Consider the following 23096-nt stretch of genomic DNA (forward strand, 5'->3'; position numbering starts at 1 on the left):
CACTTTAACTGCTGCAAAAGAGCAGCTACAGGGAACCAGACAGAGGGCCTTCTCGGTAGTGGTGCCCGCCCTGTGGAACGCCCTCCCATCAGATGTCAAAGAGATAAATAATTACCTGACATTCAGAAGACATCTTAAGGCAGCCCTGTTCAGGGAGGTTTTTAATATGTAACGCTGTACTGTTTTTAACATTGATTGGGAGCCGCCCAGAGTGGCTGGGGAAACTCAGCCAGATGGGCGGGGTATAAGTAATAAATTATTATTATTATTATTATTATTATTATTATTATTATTAGGGGCCTCTCTGAACACTGTACCACTGTTTCCCTGTCCCGTAGAAGCTGCACAGCGCTTCCCAGGAAGACACCGACGATGAGCACGACTGAGCCAGACCCCAACGGAGGATGCGGAAGGAAAATCTTGAGTGGAACGAACGCCTTAAGCTGCTAAGGGAGGGGTGGGGGGAGGAGAGGTCCGCCCCAGACCCTTCCCTGTGACGCTCCCGATTCCAAAGAGAGGCAAAGGGCTTCTGCTCAGCTGCCCAGGGGGTGGCTCCAGGAGGTCTTTCCGGGAGGCTTACCCGAAGGGACAGCACCCCAAGGCTGCTTTCCAAAGTGGGAGCTTTCTGGGGGGCAGCCCCAGCTGAGCTCCTTATGGCTGCTGGCTTCAACCACCTCTCCAAAGGGCTTTTGAGATCCCTTCCTACTCCCAAGCACGGCTGCGGTTGTGGGGCCAAGGATTTAAGGGAGAAATCCAGCGTGACCCCCTGCCGCTGTGCTGGAGGGAAGCCCCTTCCCTCAAGGCTCCAACCACTAGGCCGCCCTGCTCTTCCAAAGACTCAAGAAGTCCTGGGAAGAAATTGGGAGATGCTTACGGCAAAGGAGAGGCTCTCTGGTGGGGTTGGGGAAAAACCCAAGCCCCTCTTCTGCCTGGGCACTGACGGAGGTCAATGCAGTTGCCACAAATGTAGGGGGCTGTGGCTCTGTGTTTTGACAGGAACAGCTGTGGCCTCGTCGCTGAGCACTGGCAAGCCAGACAAGGCCCTCAGCTGTCCCTTGAGCCCAAGGACCTCCCAAAGGAAGAGAATGTCCGAGGGAGAAGAGGGGCATGGTGGCTGCCCACTGAGGATGGCTTGCAACGGAGCGGATTCGAGTGTCTTGCAGAGAAGCCAGAAGCAGCCCCAGAAAGGAGTTTAGAAACAGCCCCACGCCAGGTCCAAGGGGAGCCCTGGGCACCCCCCTTTGCCACAATGCCCTCTCTTGCGAGAAACGCGGAAGAGCTAACAATCCACTCGCAGCTCCCAGAAAATCCACACAAATGCCACCGCCAAGGGGCTTCCCGTTCACGGCCACCTGGCACCCAAGACTTGGACTTTGTTTAGGGTGAGGTCTGGCGGTGCCAGGCCCAGGATGCCAGCCCCACCCCCCCCACTCTGAAAAACCCATTCCACAACCAGGATACGGGGAGGACCCTTCCCTGCCTGTGCCCACAAAATGGCAGGCAGAGGCTCCCCCCCCCCAATTCCTTTTGCTCAGAGAGAAATCCAGCTGGGAGAGATGAGGGACCCCCCCACCCCCAATTCTTGCCGCTTCCTAAAGCCACCCGTGTTGTCAAAAAGATTGTTTTCTTTTTCTTTTTTTAATCATTTCAAGAATAAAGATGCATATATATATATTCTGAAAAGGGTCTCATGCTATGACCCCCCCCCCCACATTTCCAGTCCACCGATGCAGCTCTAACAGAACAGGGGCCTGCGCAGGGGTGGGTCTGGGGAGGCTGGCGCCGAGGTCCGTGGCAGAAAGCCCTCCACCTCCACCGTCTCTGGCAAAGCTTCGTTCTTGCGGAAGATGAAGCGACAGCCGTCCTCCGCGTCCGTGATTTCGTCCAGGCAGGACACGACGGGGTCGTGGTCCCTCAGCATCTGTGGGTAGCGAGCAGACGCCCGCTCGATCCGCAGAGACCGCCGCACAGGGGTCAGGAGCTTCAGGCTTGGCCTCGCACTCGGCTCCTTGGCTCTGGAAAGGGACAGAGGGCATGGAATCATAGAGGACCCCTCAGAACCAGAAGGCGGCCAGTTGCCCCGGCCTGCTCCGCCATCTTGTCCTTCTTTTCCTGGTTGCCTCACCTCTGAAAGGATAGGGTAGCGTTGAAAAAGACAGAGCTAAGGCCCATCTCTTACCTGGGCAGCGATGCCACTTGAAGCTTGATTGCCGAAAGAGGCTGGCAAGCCGGTCCTTGCCCGCTGCTCTGCGCCTGCTCCTTGCCGGGAAGTCGGAGTTCAGCAGGGGTTGCTGTTGGGGGAGAAGAGAGAGAAGCCATTGAAGGAGAGGCAGTGGCTGAAGAGGAAGAGCCCTGAGCTGCGCCTGCCTTTGCCCAGAGCAGCCTGGAGGGGCCTTGCTGGCAAGGAAAGAAGGGCACACCTGTTCTGGTTTTGCAGAAACTGCTCCATGTCCCCATGCAGAAGGCTGTCCTGCTTCCAGGGGCAGGCAGTCGCCCAGAGGGCCCATTGCCACAGTTGGCAACCGACAGCAAGAAGTTGGCAATCTTTCTTTCAAGCTGGCTCCAGAGGGTCCTGCCCATAGCTGTCAAGCGCCCCTTATTTGGCGGGACAGTCCCTTATCCCAGCGCCATGTCCCTTAAAAATTCCCGGGTTTCAAAGGAAGCAGCTCCTCTCCCTCCCTCCCTGCTAGCCAGGGAGGAGGGAGGCTCCAGCTGTGTTGCTTGGCTGCGTTGCTCACCCAATAAGGAGTCTAAGAACGACTGGGGGGTGGAGCTTGCATGCCTTGTGCCGATCAAATCGGCTGCGTTGGCTGGGGACTTGCCTTTGCTCGGCGCTTCCCAGCAGAGAGGTGACGGTGATTTTCCTTGCTGCATCCCCTTTGCCGGGTTGCTGCGCTGTGGGAACCACCGCTTGAGGCTTTGGCCACTGGCTGGGCTTTCTGCCTTTGGCTTGGAGGGGCTCAGAAGTTGAGCATACCTGTGCCTGGAAAATCCCTTATTTTGGCTACTGGCCCCTTATTTTCGAGGCTGCTGGTCCCTTATTTTCAAATCTGTAAGTTGACAGCTATGGTCCTGCTCTGCTCTCGCCTGCTGCCTACCCAGCCATGCTGCCAGGGAGGCAACTCCAGCGCTCTCAGGCCCAACAAGATTCAAATGGTGCTGAGATTCTCCAGTGTTACCCCTCCCTGCCCGCCCCCATCCGTCCAGGTCCAAAGCTCTCTCCCTGCAGGGCTGCATTAGGACACGCAGAGCAAGCTATGGTGCATTAAGACACAAGAGAAACAAAATATAAACTGAACGTAGACTTATAGATGCAGAAATTGCAATCTGGTAAAAAGAAACACGCACCCAGCCTTCTCGATGTGCAATGTTTGAAAAACTCTGAAGAACAGGGAGCCGCCTCTGCTGAAGGAAAGCAGGGCATGAATCCAAAGGTCCATGGCCACTTTGGGGATCGAGGACGGGGTCACGAGAACCACTGTGTTGGATGTGGAGGTGCACGGTTCCTTGCAGGTACTAGGCCCAACCTGGGACACACTCTTTCAGGGAATGGTCCTGAGCTCTAAGGCAGCTTTGGCAAAAAGCAAAGGAACATCGCTCCCTCGCAGGAAGGTTTTGACACAAGGGGGCCAGAAAATGGAAACTTTGACTGGGACCCAAGAATGCTTAGCCCAACCCCATCTGGAAAAACCAGGAGCATTGCCTGCAGAACTGAGAGAGGGATGCGGGGCTTGCTTTGGGCATTGTCTGCAAAAGGCTGCATGCATATATTCCCAGATGCAGAGATACAACATTAACGTTTCGTTAGGAAACTGAAAAATCATTTTGTTTACAATTCCTTCGCTAGGCACTGGCCTTAAAGGAGCAGTAAGGTACAGCCATACCTCTTGTTATGTTCGGTTCAGGTTATGCTCTTTCAGGATACGTCCCGCGGCGACCCAGAAGTAATGGAACGGGTTACTTCCGGGTTTTGCCGCTCGCGCATGCGCAGATGCTCAAAATAACGTCATGCGCAGAAGTGGCGAATCGCGACCTGCGCAGACGCGGGTTGCGTTCTGCTCAGGTTGCGAATGGGGCTCCGGAACAGATCCTGTTCGCAACCAGAGGTACCATTGTATTCTATACGGAGGAGAAGCTGCCCTCTCTTCACTCTTTCGCGTGTGTGTTTGGGGGGGGGAGGGCAGAGTTTGGCTGGCAGGCCCGAAGCCCAGCCCAGCCAGCGATGATGGCTAAGCTCTGGCCTCCACAGCTGGAGGCAGCAGTGCTTCTGAATTTCAGCAGCTGGAAACCACAGGAGGGGAGAGGGCTCTTGGGTTCGAATCCTGCTTGCGGGTTCACAAAGGCATCTGGCTGGCCCCTGTGAGAACAGGATGCTGGACAACATGGGCCCTTGGCCTGATCCACTGCTTACCCCAGGCTTGACTGGAACGCTTCAGAGTGTCAACAAGGGCATCTCTCAACTCTCGTAGAGGCTGGAATGAGAGCAAAAGGAAGTCCATCACTGAGCGACCAGAGCAGGCTGTTGCGTTCCAAAAGCAAGGAAGGACTGGACTCTGATTAATAAAATACACACCAGGCTTGACCAGCAAGACTCTGGAAGTGTTAATAATAATCTGTCCACCCCCTGGCCCAGGTTGTTTTATAAACCAAAGAACCCTTTACACAGTGTTTGTAAGAACCAATCAGGTTTCCTCTGAGCCTTTCAAGAAACCCCACGTGGGGACAAAGTTAAAGTTAAAACTACAAAGAGCTAATTTGAGCATGCATACATTCTGGGGTAAGTAAAACAGGACTAAAGGAGGAATGCATTCAGCAACCCCGGAGGTCATAAACAAGCAGTAAAGATTAGGCATCTTTATCACTTCCATGTGAAACTCTGTTTCCTGGCCCTAAGATCTACCTAAAGGTAAAGGTAAAGGAACCCCTGACCATTAGGTCCAGTCGTGACCGACTCTGGGGTTGTGGCGCTCATCTCGCTTTATTGGCCGAGGGAGCCGGCGTACAGCTTCTAGGTCACGTGGCCAGCATGACTAAGCCACTTCTGGCAAACCACAGCAGCGCACAGAAACGCTGTTTACCTTCCCGCCAGAGCGGTACCTATTTATCTACGTGCACTTTGAGGTGCTTTTGAACTGCTAGGTTGGCAGGAGCAGGGACCGTGGAACGGGAGCTCACCCCGTCGCAGAGATTCGAACCGCTGACCTTCTGATCGGCAAGCCCTAGGCTCTGTGGTTTAACCCACAGCGCCACCCGCGTCTACCTAAAGATTAACAAAAGCTACATCAAAGTAACCTATCTTTATGGCTCAGGATACCTGGTGAAGCAAGCAGTCTGTGTTTTAGAATGCTTTACATGCCTGTCAGGTGTAGAAAATGGACAGTAGAGAAGATGGACAGAGATGCAGAGGCTTATGGGATTTGATCAGAAACTACTGTCAATGACTCAAACCCAGTCAACGCAATGCTTTCATTGCTGACACAACGGCTTGCTTCATTTTTCATAATTCCTCAGAGCAATCCCACCTGACCTCCAATCAGGCCTCAGAGCGCTGCCTACAGGATTTCACAGAATCGTAGAGTTGCAAGGGCCCTCAAGGAGTCATCTAGTCTAACCCCCTGCAATGCAGGAATCCCAGGTGAACTATCCTCCACCTCTGCTAAAACTACCGTATTTTTCGCTCTATAAGACGCACCAGACCACAAGACGCACCTAGTTTTTGGAGGAGGAAACAAGAAAAAAAAATATTCTGAATCTCAGAAGCCAGAACGGCAAGAGGGATCACTGCGCAGTGAAAGCAGCAAACCCTCTTGCTGTTCCGGCTTCTGGGATAGCTGCGCAGCCTGCATTCGCTCCATAAGACGCACACACATTTCCCCTGACTTTCTAGGAGGGAAAAAGTGAGTCTTGTAGAGCAAAAAATACGGTATGTTTGTATGCAGCAGCAGCAGCCGGCAGGCTCTCAGGATGAGGGCTATACTCTGCATATGCTTGGCAATTCTTCTAATGCAGGGGTCTGCAACCTTTAAGACAAAAAGAGCCACTTGGACCCGTTTCCGAAGGAAAAAAAACTGGGAGCCGCAAAACTCGTCATTATAAAAATAACTTTTTTCCTTTTTATAAGACAAAATGAGAATAGAGTAAGGTAACGTAATGATAAAATATTATGAATTATGGAAAGGATTTGCTGTGACAATTACTAATCAAGTTACAAGAGATGGGAGGAGGAGGAGGTCATGGAAAGAAGGCAATGGAAATTGGAGAATTTGAAAAGGATGGTTTTATTTTTTCTTTTTCTTATGTTTTGGTTTTTCTTTCTTTTTTGTAATTTTGTCTTTTTTGTGTGTAATTTAAAAAAATTCTTTTGTTTCAATAAATATCATTTAAAAATAATAATATAAAAATAACTTTTTTGTCACTTTATTTTATTATTTGTTTGACCCCTCAGAATTACTCCTCCTCATAGAAATAAACGTTAAATTAACAAGTTACCTTTTTTTGTGTGTGTGTTCTTCACTCCCCTTCAAAACAGTGACCAGCGTACATGCCCCCTTTCAATGCAGTGACCAGCGTACATGCCCCTTACAATGTAGCGGGCAGGCGGGTGGGAAGGTGTGCGACTAGCACACGCACCGCCCCCATGCGACGTTACAGCCAGTACAGCGCCCGCCACAGTGGGGAGTGTCGGGGCACACAATGCGCCTCCTCCCCTCGCTAGTATCTGCCCCGGAGCCACGGCAAAGGTGTAAAAGAGCCACATGCGGCTCCGGAGCCGTGGGTTGCCGACCCCTGGTATATCCAATGAAGGCGAGTCCACCACCTTTCGAGGGAGCAGGTTTCATGCACAAACACCCTTTTGCTACAGCTGTTTGGGGGGCAGGGGGAGAGACGCACATTGTGGGGGCACAGAGCTGGCTGCCCCAGCAAGGGAGATTCCACAGGACTGGCTGCTTAACAGCTCCACCCCAGGACGGATGGTTCTTTATAGCAGAGGTGGGGGGACCACAGCCAATTGCAACCCCCTCCCCTGCTTGTGGGCACACACGTCTTCCAGCAGCCCCCAGAGAATCACAGACTTGTAGGCTCATCTAGGAAAGTCCAGCCCCCGTGATCTGATGTGAACAAGAGCCCGTAGCAAGAAATGGCTCCTTACTGGGGGTGCGCCCCACGTTCTGGGGGGCACCTCTTGTGCAAATCCCAGTCAAGCAGATGCTCGGAGCATTCTCGGCCCAGGTGGGATGGGCAAAGGGACCCCGCTTTGGGGGTCAGGAAGCTCAAGCCCAGACGCTTAGGGAGGCAGGAGGCTGGCATAGGGCTCTGCCTTTGCTGGGGAGCCCTGCCCCTCCCCACACCTCTTGGCATGTCCTTCCAAGGGGAAAAGCTCCTTTGGGCCTCCGTGGGCCTGACTTCATTTTGAACCCTGGCCTCCCAGGTCCTGGCCTGCCACTCTAACCACTACACCACACTGCCTCTCTGCCGCAGGCACTGCGGACGAGAGGCCAAGAGTGAGGGGATTCCACCCACCACAGCTCCAGCGCAAGCAGCAGCACGGTAAAGCCCAGCGGCATCCAACGGGCCTTGGCGGGCCAGCAGCTTCGCCTTGCAGACCCAGAACCGGGCAAACTTCTCTGCCTCCGGGATGCGGGACAGCGTGGCCAGGAGCTCTTCCGAAGGAACCCCCTGGAGGGAAACAGAAAGGAGTCAGAAGGAGGCCGGCAGATGAGAGACATTTTGGGCTCGCTCTGTAGGCAGACTGTTTCCACTGGGCAGTGCTAGCCCAACAGTAAGGGTGTGCTTGTGCAAAATCAGTTTTTGTTTTCCTTTTGCCCCGGTGCTCGAGGATAGAACCATGAGATGGCAAAGTCGCTGGCACTGAAGACAGAAAACTGGGTGGGCATTCCTGTACCTCCAGACATTACAGAGCCTGCCAAGAAAATGAGGCGTAAAAAACCCAGTCCCTCTTGACCCTGGAGACGTATATTGTAGGACCCTCCGTATTTCTGTAATTTTGAGTTCTTTTAAATTGTTTTTTGTTTTGTTTTTGGTGTAATTTTGTGTTTTAATTATTACCTGCCCCTTGAACCTTAAGTCACCCAACCTCCCTTAAAAAACCCCCCATGAAGGAGTCAACCCCTTTCCAAGGTGGTCTGTCCCACTGTCAAACAGCTCTAATAATAATATATGCAGACGGGTCCTGCATTCTGACTTCCCCATAGAAAATGGGCTTGAACTTGCTGCCCGTCAGGCCTGACATTCCCCGCTTCAGTCTGCAAAGGGTCAGGGAGTTCCACAGACTCAATTCAGACCCCCCCCCCTATAAATGATTTAGGGAACATTCCCTTTGATGTTGGGCAACGGGCACTTCTGAAAATGTCTCTGTTTCAACTGACTCTTGGACTGCCCCGTTTGCTTCCTGAGAGTTACAGCGCAATGGGCCAAGGGCCGCAAACAATAAAAACCTGATTGACTTCCTTATTTCATTTATATCCTGCTCAATTGTGGAAAAACTCTGCTCCCAGCAGGGTGGGAGAAAGGATAGTTTCAGAGTAAAGAAAAACAATATTGAGGCTGCCTTGGTGTCCCATGACAGGTCTTTCTCCCTGCTTTTATCATTCCTTGTGGGTTTTAATGATTGCATGTCTTATTTTGTAAAGGGTTCTGCTTTTAAGCCACACACTGAATATTTATTGATGGGTGGTGCTTATCGGTCTAACCAACCAGGCCCGCACTTTCCGCCCCATCGAAGGATGAAGCTCGTGGACAACTTTCCAGACTCGATGGAAGACCCACAGCTCACCTCGTCTGCCAGCTTCATGCACTCTGCCAAGGTGCTGGCGATTTGCTGTGCCACCTTTTGCTGCTCCATCTCTTCCTCCATGCAGTCCCAGAAGGAGCGGTCCAAGGCCTCCTTCTCCTTGGGCGGGGGCCGCCTTTTAATGGGGAAGGTCATCGGGGGCCGCTTGTATTGTTTCCCTTTGGATGCCAACCACTCGTCTAGCTGCTTCCTAAGGGAGATCAATGAGAGGTCAGACGACGTCAGAACCGAAGACAGGCCGGCCGGAGCAGCGGCCACTTTCATTTCACTTTTAATTTGTCTACCGCCTTTCTGTATTGCTGCAAGCGAGGCGGTTTGCAAGCTGAAGGAGCAACAAGACAAACAGCAGAGATCACACGCCTAATCACAATCTGACCCAATGCAAAAATGCCAGAACAACATATCTAATGAATGCATATTTAATAAGGCATTAAAATATAACAGTACAGTAGTACCTCGGGTTAAATACTTAATTCGTTCCGGAGGGGAGGTCCGTTCTTAACCTGAAACTGTTCTTAACCTGAAGCACCACTTTAGCTAATGGGGCCTCCCACTGCTGCCGCGCGATTTCTGTTCTCATCCTGAAGCAAAGTTCTTAACCTGAAGCACTATTTCTGGGTTAGCGGAGTCTGTAGCCTGAAGCGTCTGTAACCCGAGGTACCACTGTAAACAGCATAATTAAATGCCAACAGATAATAATTAAACAGTTCACACTTAACAATAAAGAATTGCAAAAGTATAATCAATAAAAACGGCAGCAATTTACAATGCATAAAATCCCACAAAACATACCAAACCACGTAAAAGGATCAAATTGAGAAACGAGGACACACAACTTATGAATTTTTACATTTAAAAAATTATCCCTTCTTTCTTCCCAGCTGCTGCTGCTGCTGTTCTCAAAGTCATGGTCTGGGAAAGACTCCTAGAGCTGAATGGTGGGGTAAGGCAGGTGGAAGAAGGCCTCTCCATGAATTTGTCTAATCCTCTTTCAAAGCCGTCTGAGTTGGTGGCTCTCACTGCCACTCTTGACGCATCTCCCAGGCTACAGTGAAAAGCCTGGTCTTGATCAGAGCCTCTGTGGCTTTGAGGGCAATAGGATGGCCAAGGACAGGGGACAGCAAACTTTTTCAGCAGGGGGCCAGTCCACTGTCCCTCCGACCTTGTGGGGGGCCGGACTATATTTTGAGGGGGGGGGGGGGAATTCCTATGCCCCACAAATAACCCAGAGATGCATTTTCAATCAAAGCACACATTCTACTCATGTAAAAACATGCTGATTCCTGGACTGTCCGCAAGCTGGAATAAGAAGGCGATTGAGCTGGATCCAGCCCCCTGGGCCTTAGTTTGCCTACCCATGGCCAAGAACAGGGGTCAGCAATCTTTTTCAGCCGTGGGCTGGTCCACTGTCCCTCAGACCATGTAGTGGGCAGGACTCTAGTTTGAAAAATAAAAATGAACAAATTCCTATTCCCCACAAACAACCCAGAGATGCATTTTAAATAAAAGCACACATTCTACTCATGTAAAAACACTCCAATTCCCGGACCGTCCGCGGGCCGAATTGAGAAGGCGATTGGGCCGGATTCGGCCCCTGGACCTTAGTTTGCCTATCCATGGCCAAGGAGGTCCAATTAATAGTTAGAAGCCAGAGCAAAACTGGGGTCATCTATGACTCCTTGCAGGCCTATCACTTTTCTTCTTCCTTGTCCCTCCTTTGTTTAGAGCTGCTTTCTGCGTGCCTTAAGTATTCATAGAATTGCAGAGCTGGAGGGGACACCAAGGGCCATCTAGCCTGACCCGCTGCAGTGCAGGAATCACAGCTCATAGTTCCCAAGAGGGTGGCTCCTCATGCACACAAAGTAACACATGGACACGATGTCCCCTGTCAAGTGTGGAAGGTCTATTTGCAAGCAGATTCACTCACAAGGAGGCACTTTAGTGCGCCTTTTCCGAACTGTAATCTTGAATCTCCTTTTAGTCCATCAGCAGAACCTGGTGGAGATATTGAGGCACGTCGGCTGAATAAAGATCTAGGGGTTCCTCTGAACATTACAGCACACAGGTGCATGAGGGATTGAGGCAGCAGTTTGGCCATGCGCTGGCCCACCCTTAAGGGACACGCCTAGACCCCATTCTCCACACAGGAAAGACAGACAGATGGAACAAGATAGTGGCATCAGTCCAGTCCTATGGAACTCTCTGCCACTAGAGATTCAGCGGGCAACCTCTGTGCCAAACTTTAAATGCCTGCCTGTGCAGACAATTAAGGATACATCATCCGACAATGGTTAATCAATGTGTGTTCTAAGCTTCTTTATACAGTTGTACCTTGGAACTTGAACAGAATCTGTTCCGGAAGTCTCTTCGACTTCCAAAACGTTAGAAAACCAAATTGCGGCTTTCGATTGGCTGCAGGAACTTCCTGCAGCCAATCAGAAGCCACAGAAGCCCCGTCAGATGTTTGGGCTCCGAAATAACATTTGCAAACCAGAACAATCACTTCCGGGTTTGCGGCGTTCAGGAAGCAAAACATCCAAGTTCCAGGGCCTTTGGGATCCAAAGTACAACTGTATAGTTTTATGCATTTATTGCTGTAAGTTGCTCTGATGTTTTTCTTTTTCCTTTCTCCTCCTGTGATGAGGCTGCATTTTAATATTTTAATGTTTCAATATTTTAATGTTGTATTTTAATCTTGTTTTTAAGTTGTATTCATTCAACTTGTTTTTATTATTGCTTGTTAGCCGCCCTGAGCCCGGCCTTGGCTGGGGAGGGTGGGGTATAAATAATAATAATAATAATAATAATAATAATAATAATAATGTATTTTTATAAATGAATAATTGAAGTGGGTGCAAGAGACACTTGGGCACCCACTTGTCTGATCTGTTGTGAACAAGAGCCCAAACATTCCAGGGGCAAACCCAAGAAAGGGCACTTTATCAGCCCAGATTCCCCACAATGCACCCTTGCTAGTCGCTGCTCAGGGCAGGATGAGTGAATGCAACCCGCTCTGGGTTCAACTTGCCTCCGATCCCGTGTGCCTGGGGTCTTGGGCTCTTGGCCTGTCTCCCTCGCCGGCTGCTTTGCCCTGGGTGTGCCTCTCCCGCGTCCTCCAGAGCCCTGCTCCAAGGCTCTGTGCCCGGATTTTGGCTCGGGAGTCCTGGGCGCTTGCTTGAACTTCTTGCTGCCTGGGTCCCTCCCTGCTGGGCTTCTGTTCTGCTTGGCGCCACCAGGAGCTGCTGAACGACATCTCTCTGGAGTGGCCTTCCGTTTCCTCTGCAAGGCCCCGTGGCGCCCGGGCAGCGGTCTCTCCTGCAGAGCACCAGCCTGCGGCCTGGACAGACCCCTCTGAAGAATGCCCAGGGATGAGGATGACGCTGTTGATTCCCTCCCAGCCAGAGACCCTCCAGGAACAGGCGGACCAGTGGCCTGTGGAATCACCGCAGACTGCTTTATTAATCTGGGATTCTGGCCTCGGACTCCTGGCCTAGAAACAGCCGAGGGCCGTCCACGGGGTGGTGAAGTCCGCACCACCGAGATGCTGTTTACTTGCCTCTGAGGACCCCCTAAGGGTGCTCTGGGCTTAACCTGTGCCGCAGTGGCCCTGTGGTTTTTCGAAAGGGTGCTCTTTTCCACAGCCTGCTTGCAGTTCTTCACGGGCGGTTTTGAGCCAGCTTGGGATTTGGCTTGGAGGCTGAAGCGAGACGTCTCTCTCTTCTGAGGCTGCCCAACACGCTTCGGCCCAGAGTTCTCTTTATCCTGCTCTGCCTTGTTAGAGTCTGAAAGGACTTTTGATGTCCCAGATGCTGTGGCCAATTCCTGCTTTCCAGGTTGTTTCGTCCTGCCTAAGTGATGTCCAGCGGATGAGCTCCCGCTGACCAGCTTCTCAGGGTGTTTTCTAGCAGGGGGCTTTGAGGGGAGAGGAGGTATGGGCCCCTGCTTCCTTGGAAGTTGTGTGGGTGCATTGTTCGGCTCCCAATGAACGAGCGCCCTGGAAGGCTTATCTGGAAGGACTTTGCTAGCAGGTCCCAGCCCCTTTGCCTCCCTGGTCGATGCACTTTTGGCTGTGCTTGGGGCAACGGTTTTCCGGGATCCGACAGTCTGGAAATGGAGAAAATAATACGGTGAAATTATTTGAGAAACGCTTTAAATCAATTTTTCACCAAATAGAGCTTTCAGGACATTTTATGTAAAACAGAATTAGAAAAATAGTAAAAGCCTTTGAACAAACAAAAATATTCAATTGCCTTTAGTGCCATTGTTCCCATCCTGTGGAACTCTCTGCCACTAGATTCAGCACCTGCTGAAAAGCATTCTATTCCATCAGACCTATGCAGGCAACTAAGAACGAATTCTTCCACAATGGTTAACTGATGTCCGATTTTAACTTTCTTATGCTTTTATTGTTTTTATTGCTGCAAAGCAAACACACACAGAGTATACAGTTCTCAAAAGTCTCCGTTGTCAAACGTTTCGGAACCCGAACACCGGAAACCCAGAAGTAAACGCTTCCATTTTTGAATGCACCTCGGAAGTCGAACGGCTTCCGCTCTGTGTTTTTTTTCCAGTTTTCTTAATTGCATTTTCAGCCAGCCCTTTGCATCTCAGTTTTTGAACGTTTCGGAATTTGAACGGTCTTCCGGAATGGATTACCTTCGAGAACCAGGGTACCACTGTATATATTTATGATTTAGCAGTACACATCTACCGTATTTTTCGCACCATTGGACGCACCGGACAATAGGACGCACTTTGTTTTAGAGGGGGGAGAACAAGGGGAAAAAAATCTCCCCCTCTCTGCCCAGCGCCCCTTCAGTGAAGCGGCAGGAGGCGCTGCACAGAGAGGGGGAGAACTTTCCCCCTCTTGTTTTCCTGCTCTAAAACAAGGTGCCGTTTAAGGTGCGTTCAGGCGGCTCCCTTGGAAGCCTGGAGAGCGAGAGGGGTCGGTGTGCACTGACCCCTCTCGCTCTCCAGGCTTCAGGTTCCTTTCGACCTGCTCTTTGGGGCTGGGGGGGAGAAGCCCACCACCAGCCCCAAAGAGCAGGTCAGGGAGCAGCGGAAAGGCGCAGCGGAGAGGCTCCTGCCATAGCCACGCATCACCTCTCCAGCCAGGAGAGGGTCGCGGGGTGCTTCTTTAGCCCCGCGCGCGCTCTCCCGGCTGGAGAGGTGACATGGGGCTGTAGAGGCTCCTGCCATAGCCGCGCTTCAGCTCCCCAGCCGGGAGAGCGCGCGCGGGGCTAAAGCAGCCTCCCGCGACCCTCTCCCAGCTGGAGAGGTGACACGCAGCTACGGAAGGAGCCTCTATAGCAGCGCGTCACCTGCCCAGCCAGGAGAGCGCGCACGGGGCTAAAGCAGCCTCCCGCGACCCTCTCCCAGCTGGAGAGGTGACACGCAGCTACGGCAGGAGCCTCTATAGCCGCGCGTCACCTCCCCAGCCAGGAGAGGGTCGCGGGGTGCTTTTTTAGCCCCGCGTGCGCTCTCCCGGCTGGAGAGGTGATGTGGGGCTGTAGAGGCTCCTGCCATAGCTGCGCTTCACCTCTCCAGCCGGGAGAGGGTCACGGGGCTACGGCGTCTTCGCTCCATAGGACGCACACACATTTCCCCTTCATTTTTGAAGGGGAAAAAGTGCGTCCTATAGAGCGAAAAATACGGTATTTTTTATAGATAAATAAAAATAATAGCATGGAGACCTTGGACAATTTCTTCCGATACTCCACAGTGCCTGAGCAAACAAGTGCCTCTTAATCTGCTCCTGTGAACCCAGCAAAGCAGGCAGCCTTCCCTGCCACTACAGTGGTGCCTCGAAAGACGAAAAGAATCCGCTCTGTGATTCTCTTCGTCTTGCGGTTTTTTTCGTCTTGCGAAGCAAGCCCATTGAAGGATTAGCGGATTAGCGCTATTAGCGGCTTTTAGAGGCTTTTAGTGGCTTATCTGCTGATCGGATCAGCTGATAAGCGGCTTAGCGCTATTAGCGGCTTATCTGCAGATCGGATCAGCTGATAAGCAGCTTAGCGGCTTAGAAAAAGGGGGGGGGGAGAAAAAAACCCCAGCAGGAACTCGCAAGACATTGTCGTCTTGCGAAGCAAGCCCATAGGAGATTCGTTTTGCGAAGCACCTCCAAAACGGAAAACTCTTTCGTCTAGCGAGTTTTCCATCTTGCAAGGCATTCGTCTTGCGGGGCACCACTGTATTCAGATCTCAACTTACGGTAGCTTGAAAAGTGCCATGTCTGTTCAGTTATTTTGAAGGAGTTTTTATATATATATATATATATATATATATATATATATATATATATATATATATATATGTGCAGGTTTTGGTGTCTTCGGGTGTCTTCCCGTGTAAGAGTCGGGGTGTCTGGGCGACGTTTCGACGAGGTCTCACTCGTCATCTTCAGGCTGGTGCTTTCGGCTTCTTGTTACTGGAACAGAGCAGAATCTGGTGTTTGAGTTCCTATAAATACTGTTGAGGGGTGTGGTGTATAGCCTCCAACGTTCTGGGCAGAGAGGAAGTTCCTAGATTAGTGTGCCTTTTCTTCTTTTGTTCCTTAATTACTTGAGGGATATCTTGAGTGATTTCATGAGTGATATTCTGAATACCACTGGGTGGGTCATTAAGTGTAGATTAGTTGCTAAAGCTTTCGTGTCTTGACCTCTTGAGCTTGTGAAGAGTTTTTCTGAGAAGATGGCTGTGCTGCATTTAGTTGTGCTCTGGCTTGGCTTCGTGTATAGGGGCGAGCTGTGATTTTGTGCCTTGTGCCAGCCAGATCTGTGTAGGGATTGCAGGGGGGTGCAGCATCCGGAGGTGCCACTATAGTTTGGCTACTGGATGGAGTCTGTAATATGTCTGTGGAGAGGGTCTGGGTTTGGGTCTGGTGTGGTTGATTGGTGACGGCGTTCTGTGTGCCTCTGGTTCTGGTGTCGGTTTTTGTGGGGAGGGCTAATTTCCAGATGTCTGGCAGGCGGGACGTGTCGTCACGTTTGTTCATGTTGTGAGGGTGTTTCTCTATCTCGATGGCTTCCATGATTATTCTCTTGTGGTGATGTTCCATGTTAAAGAGCAATTTGGAATCTGCAAAATTAATTTCGTGTCCTGTTTCTTTCATGTGTTGGAAAAGAGAGGAAGTTTTTTCTTCTTTTTTGACGGCATTCTTGTGTTCTGCGATACGTGCATTTATTCGTCTGTTTGTTTGTCCAATGTACGTGGCTGGGCAGACTTTGCAGGGTATTTCATAGACCCCTTGACAAAATCCAGCTGGAAAACCAAGGGGTCTATGAAATACCCTGCAAAGTCTGCCCAGCCACGTACATTGGACAAACAAACAGACGAATAAATGCACGTATCGCAGAACACAAGAATGCCGTCAAAAAAGAAGAAAAAACTTCCTCTCTTTTCCAACACATGAAAGAAACAGGACACGAAATTAATTTTGCAGATTCCAAATTGCTCTTTAACATGGAACATCACCACAAGAGAATAATCATGGAAGCCATCGAGATAGAGAAACACCCTCACAACATGAACAAACGTGACGACACGTCCCGCCTGCCAGACATCTGGAAATTAGCCCTCCCCACAAAAACCGACACCAGAACCAGAGGCACACAGAACGCCGTCACCAATCAACCACACCAGACCCAAACCCAGACCCTCTCCACAGACATATTACAGACTCCATCCAGTAGCCAAACTATAGTGGCACCTCCGGATGCTGCACCCCCCTGCAATCCCTACACAGATCTGGCTGGCACAAGGCACAAAATCACAGCTCGCCCCTATACACGAAGCCAAGCCAGAGCACAACTAAATGCAGCACAGCCATCTTCTCAGAAAAACTCTTCACAAGCTCAAGAGGTCAAGACACGAAAGCTTTAGCAACTAATCTACACTTAATGACCCACCCAGTGGTATTCAGAATATCACTCATGAAATCACTCAAGATATCCCTCAAGTAATTAAGGAACAAAAGAAGAAAAGGCACACTAATCTAGGAACTTCCTCTCTGCCCAGAACGTTGGAGGCTATACACCACACCCCTCAACAGTATTTATAGGAACTCAAACACCAGATTCTGCTCTGTTCCAGTAACAAGAAGCCGAAAGCACCAGCCTGAAGATGACGAGTGAGACCTCGTCGAAACGTCGCCCAGACACCCCGACTCTTACACGGGAAGACACCCGAAGACACCAAAACCTGCATTCCTGTACCCGTGAAAATCTACGAAAGCAAATATATATATATATATATATATATATATATATATATATATATATATATATATAACGAGCCCTATGGACAGATTTGCTTTAACAGAACATTGTGACATGCTCAAGGGATAACTTAATGCCCACGCAATCATCGCATGAGGACAATTTTAGTGAGGAATCTTAGAGAAATACCTTTAAGTTGAGTAAGTCAATGTATAGAAAGACAGGAGCATTTGGGAAAAGAGTTTTTAGACAGCAGAGAAAAGGGTGGGGGGAAGGAAGGGTGAGAAATATTGCACTTTCACATAAAAACAACAGTGAATCTGACATGTTACTTGTTTGAATTTGGGGGAACTAAAAGCATGTGCAGAGTGCCTTGCAGAAAACACGGTCTGAGAATGCGTTAAGTGCATGAGATCTTTGGGGGAGGTTTTTTTCCACCCCACCACCCTCACAGGCATGCTTCAGGATGGGGGAGAGGGCCTTTGGAACTCCCTCCCTAATGACCCTAGACTGCCTCCCTCCTTGCTTTCCTTCTGCCAGCAGGTGAAAACTGTTTTACAGTGGTACCTCGGGTTAAGTACTTAATTCATTCCAGAGGTCCGTTCTTAACCTGAAACTGTTCTTAACCTGAAGCACCACTTTAGCTAATGGGGCCTCCTGCTGCCGCCGGAGCACGATTTCTATTCTCATCCTGAAGCAAAGTTCTTAACCTGAAGCACTATTTCTGGGTTAGCGGAGTCTGTAGCCTGAAGCGTCTGTAACCCGAGGTACCACTGTATTCTGGCAGACCTGTAGGAACTGACTGTTTTTTTAAAAGGAAACAGCTTTAAATAGGGTTGTGCTGTTTTTATTACAGTGGTGCCTCACAAGACGAAAAGAATCCGTTCTGTGATTCTTTTCGTCTAGCAGTTTTTTTGTCTTGCGAAGCAAGCCCATTGACAGATTAGAGAATTAGCGCTATTAGCGGCTTATCGGCTTATCAGATCAGCTGATAAGCAGTTTAGCGGCTTAGAAAAAGGGGGGGGGAGGAAAAAAACCCCGCAGGAACTCGCAAGACATTTTCGGCTTGCGAAGCATGCCCATAGGAGATTCGTTTTGCGAAGCACCTCCAAAACGGAAAACTCTTTCATCTAGCGAGTTTTCCGTCTTGCAAGGCATTCGTCTTGCGGGGCACCACTGTATCTGTATTTTAATAGAATTAAAATAATATAAAGAACAGATGTAGTTGAATTTACCTACTTTTAAACTTTAAAAAAAATGTTTTTAGCATCCTATATATTGTCTGTGTTGTTTCAATTTGTGCAAGCCACCTTGAGTCCCATTCTGGGGAAACGGTGCGATATAAACAAATATAGTGATAATTCAGTAACGGTCACCAAATTTGTACAGCTCCAGAGGAGAGAAAGAATGAGGATTTGTCAGAACCGGAGACCAGAGGATGCCTCCCTTCTTCCTGTGACAGGAGGTTTGAACAGCAAGGTTTTCCTCCAACACAAGTTGCCACCCTCTGAGTGGCCTTGGGCTCCACTGCCAAGAGAGCTTGTCAGCTCACACCAGCTCCCAGTACGTTTCTGAGCACAATTCAAAGTGTTGGTGCTGACCTTTAAAGCCCTAAACGGCCTCGGTCCAGTATACCTGAAGGAGTGTCTCCACCTCCATCGTTTTGCCCAGACACTGAGGTCCAGCACCGAGGGCCTTCTGGCGGTTCCCTTGCCGCGAGAAGCCAAGTTACAGGGAACCAGGCAGAGGGCCTTCTCGGTAGTGGCACCCTCCCCCTGTGGAACCCCACCAGATGTCAAAGAGAACAACAACTACCAGAGTTTTAGAAGACATCTGAAGGCAGCCCTGTTTAGGGAAGCTTTTAATGTTTGATGTATCACAGCCAGATGGGCGGGGTATAAATAATAAATTATTATTATTATTATTATTATTATTATTGTGAGGAAAAGACAGATTATCCTGGTAAAAGGGACTGGATCTAAATCCCAAGCAAGGGTGGCCCCCAGAAAGATCCAGAGTCTCAGATACTCTTCATGCCATTGGCCAGAATATACATTTATTATTCATTTATTGCACTTGTATTCCACTTTTTCCTCCAAGGAGTTCAAAGTGGTGTACATGGTTCTCCTTCAATTAACCTGAGAGGTTACCCAGGGAGCTTGATGGCCAACTGATTTGAACCCTGGTCTCCTGGATCCCAGTCCAGCAATCTAACCACTACACCACTCTGGCTCTCTAGATCACAATACAGAGGCTGACTGGATCTTGTCTACTTACAGGTTGTGCTTTGGAGGGAGCTGGATTCTTCTGCCTGTTGTCCTTCAAGTAGGGTCTGTGCAGCATAAGGAAAAGTTTGAAAATAAATTACTTTCTTAACCCCCCCCCCTCGTTTTACAATTTAAAGGACTCATTTTTGCATCCTTAACATATCAATGACTTCCCTTCTTCTCTTTCCATGGTTCATTTTACATATAATAAATCCCTGCATATTTTAGAAAACTATGCCAGTCAGTATTCCATTATTACATCCATCAAAACTTATTTACACTGTTGAATTTAACTGCCAGTGTTTTCAGCTGTACACAGCTATTTCCCATATATTCAATAAACGTTTTCCAATCTTCTCTAAACGTATGTTCTTCTGGTTCTCTTATTCTATATGTTAAGTCTGCAAGCTGCGCATATTCTGTCAACTTAAGTTGCCACTCTTGGGTCGGGACCTCACTCGTTTTCCATTTTGGGGCTAACAAAACACAGGCCGCCATAAATATTTATTACATAAATAACCTTTTCTGAAACCTGGGAATTTCAGTCTGAATTCTCCCCCACAGAAAGGACTTTGGTTTTGGGGGGAAAGTAAACAATTTTCCAATTCCTCATGGATCATTTCCCAATACTCCTTTACCCTTTTACACCACATACGGACGAACGTTCCCTCTATCTTCCCTCTACAGTGGTACCTCAGGTTAAGTACTTAATTCGTTCCGGAGGTCCGTTCTTAACCTGAAACTGTTCTTAACCTGAAGCACCACTTTAGCTAATGGGGCCTTCCCCTGCCGCCGCGCCACAGGAGCCCGATTTCTGTTCTTATCCTGAAGCAAAATTCTGAACCTGAAGCACTATTTCTGAGTTAGCGGAGTCTGTAACCTGAAGCGTATGTAACCCGAAGTGTATGTACAGTGGTGCCTCACAAGACGAAATTAATCCGTTCCGCGAGTCTCTTCGTCTAGCGGTTTTTTCGTCTTGCGAAGCAACCCTATTAGCGGCTTAGCGCTATTAGCGGTTTAGCGGATTAGTGGCTTAGAAAAAGGGGGGGGGAGCGGAAAAAAAAATCGGAACACTTGCAAGACGTTTTCGTCTTGCAAAGCAAGCCCATAGGGAAAATCGTCTTGCGAAGCAGCTCAAAAACGGAAAACCCTTTCGTCTAGCGGGTTTTCCGTCTTGCGAGGCATTCGTCTTGCAGGGCACCACTGTAACACGAGGTTCCACTGTACTTTCAAGGGATAAAAAATGTGACCAAGATTGCAATTATTGCACACACAGGATAGCTCAGTTGTTTAAAGTGTGGCGATAATGCCAAGGTTACAGGTTTGATCCTCTTGTGAGACAGTTGTAAACCCCTGCATTGCGGGGTGTGTGTGTGCAGGGGGCAAGATGACCCACAGATTCCCTTCCATCTCTATGATCCTATGGATCTGCAGTCCCACCAAATCCCATACAAATTACACCTGAAGAATCTTGCACAGGATCAGACTGCAGAAGTGCACATTTATTTCTCAGCCTAACCTACTTCACAGGATAAAAACAGGGAGGAAGAAAACTTATATAAAGGTAAAGGTAAAGGGACCCCTGACGATTAGGTCCAGTCGTGACCGACTCTGGGGTTGCGGCGCTCATCTCGCTTTACTGGCCGAGGGAGCCGACGTACAGCTTCCGGGTCATGTGGCCAGCATGACTGAGCCGCTTCTGGCAAACCAGAGCAGCGCACGGAAACGCCGTTTACCTTCCCGCCAGAGTGGTACCTATTTATCTACTTGCACTTTGAGGTGCTTTTGAACTGCTAGGTGGGCAGCAGCTGGGATTGAGCAACAGGAGCTTATTCCGTTGCGAGGATTCGAACCGCCAACCTTCTGATCAGCAAGCCCTAGGCTCTGTGGTTTAGACCACAGCGCCACCTGCGTCCCAAAAACTTATGTATACCACCTTGAACTCCTTGGAGAGAAAGGTAGGATATAAATGCAACAAATGAATGAGGGTTGTGAGTCCAGGATAAAGTCCACCCCTCTTCTCATGTCAGCAGGCCTTCACCATCCTCAAAGGGTCCTGGTCTGTTTCTGGGGTCAACCCCAGGGGCTGATTTGGGTGTGGCTGGTGCACAGTGCCCAAAGGACAGAGTGGCATTGAAAGGCTGTTTGGTTGCAAGGGAGAAGAATGAGAATCTTTGACAGAAGCCTGCACCCCATTTGCATGTTTCCAGTTGGCCCATTGAGGCAGGCAGGGGTTCCCAGCCCCATCAGAGCTCCTTCTTCCTCCAACTGCCACCTCAGGCTGCCTCAATGGAGAGCCAAGAGGAAGCAGGAGTATAGCTGTCAACCTTCCCTTTTTTGAGCGAAATTCCCTTCTTCCAGCGCTGTTTCCCGCTGCTGTTCCGGATTGTTAGATATCCCATAGACTGTTCCCAGGACAGATGAGGCTGTTGATCCCTTATTTTCAAATCTGAAAGTTGACAGCTATGAGCAGGAGGTTCTCTTATTGCACTAGGTTTACAGGAGGGCCTGATCTAGGGAGCCACCTTGGCGCCTGCATTCTGAGTTTCCCTCTTGTCCCTTTCCCCTTGCATGCCATGCGATGATGATGATTGATTGTAAGGTAGAAGAGGGACTTTCTTGTTTCGATGCTATGTAAGCAACTCCAAAAGGGACGCGGGTGGCGCTGTGGGTCAAACCACAGAGCCTAGGACTTGCTGATCAGGGTCGGCGGTTCAAATCCCCGCGACGGGATGAGCTCCCGTTGTTCAGTCCCAGCTCCTGCCAACCTAGCAGTTTGAAAGCACACCAAAAAGTGCAAGCAGATAAGTAGGTACCACTCCAGCAGGAAGGTAAATGGTGTTTCCGTGCGCTGCTCTGGTTCGCCAGAAGCGGCTTAGTCATGCTGGCCACATGACCCGGAAGCTGGACGCCAGCTCCATTGGCCAATAAAGCGAGATGAGTGCTGCAACCCCAGAGTCTGTCACGACTGGACCTAATGGTCAGGGGTCCCTTTACCTTTAAGCAACTCCGAAAAGCAAAGCAAAAGCAAAGACTCACTTGGTGCTGGCCGGTCTCAGCCTTCCTTTGGCAGCTAAATATTCTTGCAGCTTCTGCCGCCGCTCCTCCACGGCTGCTGCTGCAGGAAAGAGAGAGAGAGAGAGAGACAGGAAAAGCCCTCAGAGGGTCGCAGTCAAACGGGCGCCCCTAATTCCCTGGAAACGCCCCACCCAGCCCCTCTGGAGAGTCAGCAGAGAAGTCCCCCCAAACGGCCGCTTCCAGAGCTTCCTTTCCTCCTGGACCCCCTTCCCCGTTGGCGCTTGCACTCTGCACATGCTCCGGGGACCGCTGCACCCTCACCGATCTCCTCTCTCCTTCCTCCTCCGCGCCGCAGGCCCGGCCCTCCCGCGCTCCGAGGCGCCTCCATGACAGCCAGCGGGCGCGGCATCGCCCTCAGGCGGCCGCTTCCCCTCCCGTTCAAAGGGACCAATGGGCTGCGAGGGGCGGGGAGGAACCTATCCAATTGGCCGGGGAGAGCGGAGTGGGCGGAGCCGGCGAGGCCCGTCAGAAAGGGAAAGGCGACTCCCCCGGCCGCGCCCCTCGCGCCTTAGCCACGCCCAGGGCCAACTCCCCTTGCCACGCCCCCTTCTCTCCGCTCTGCTGCCGAGGTTTTCCCACGTGAAAAAGACCCCGCCTCGATGGTGGGGGCGGGGCTGTGCAGGGCTCCCCACCCCCCCTTTTTAAAGGGTGTCCAACCCCTCCCCGACCCCCGCAAATCCTGTGCTCAAACAGGAGCGCCGGGACTGCAAGGGGTTTTGTCCT

At 50.3% G+C, this 23096-nt stretch overlaps 2 protein-coding genes across 2 annotated transcripts in view; one reads left to right on the top strand and one right to left on the bottom strand.

The window, feature by feature from the left end:
• The window catches only part of NT5DC4 (5'-nucleotidase domain containing 4), a 44502-nt gene extending 42827 nt beyond the window's left edge, over positions 1 to 1675 (top strand). The window contains exon 18 of the mRNA XM_082230167.1: positions 339 to 1675. Within this exon, the coding sequence (XP_082086293.1) occupies positions 339 to 386 (48 nt within the window). The 3' untranslated portion in view covers positions 387 to 1675. The remainder of the gene's footprint in view (positions 1 to 338) is intronic.
• On the bottom strand, positions 405 to 22739 carry CKAP2L (cytoskeleton associated protein 2 like). Its single transcript, XM_082230038.1, has 9 exons — positions 22635 to 22739; positions 22335 to 22413; positions 19306 to 19360; positions 11837 to 12916; positions 8795 to 8998; positions 7522 to 7677; positions 4412 to 4472; positions 2180 to 2291; positions 405 to 2015 (listed from the first exon to the last, which is right to left on the bottom strand). The coding sequence occupies exons 1-9, from the start codon at positions 22720 to 22722 to the stop codon at positions 1736 to 1738; spliced, it is 2115 nt and encodes a 704-aa protein (XP_082086164.1). The 5' UTR covers positions 22723 to 22739; the 3' UTR covers positions 405 to 1735.
• Between the last annotated feature and the right edge of the window lie 357 nt (positions 22740 to 23096).

This window comes from Podarcis vaucheri (genome assembly GCF_965113315.1).
Source record: "Podarcis vaucheri genome assembly, chromosome: 7".
Taxonomy (NCBI): Eukaryota; Metazoa; Chordata; class Lepidosauria; order Squamata; family Lacertidae; genus Podarcis; species Podarcis vaucheri.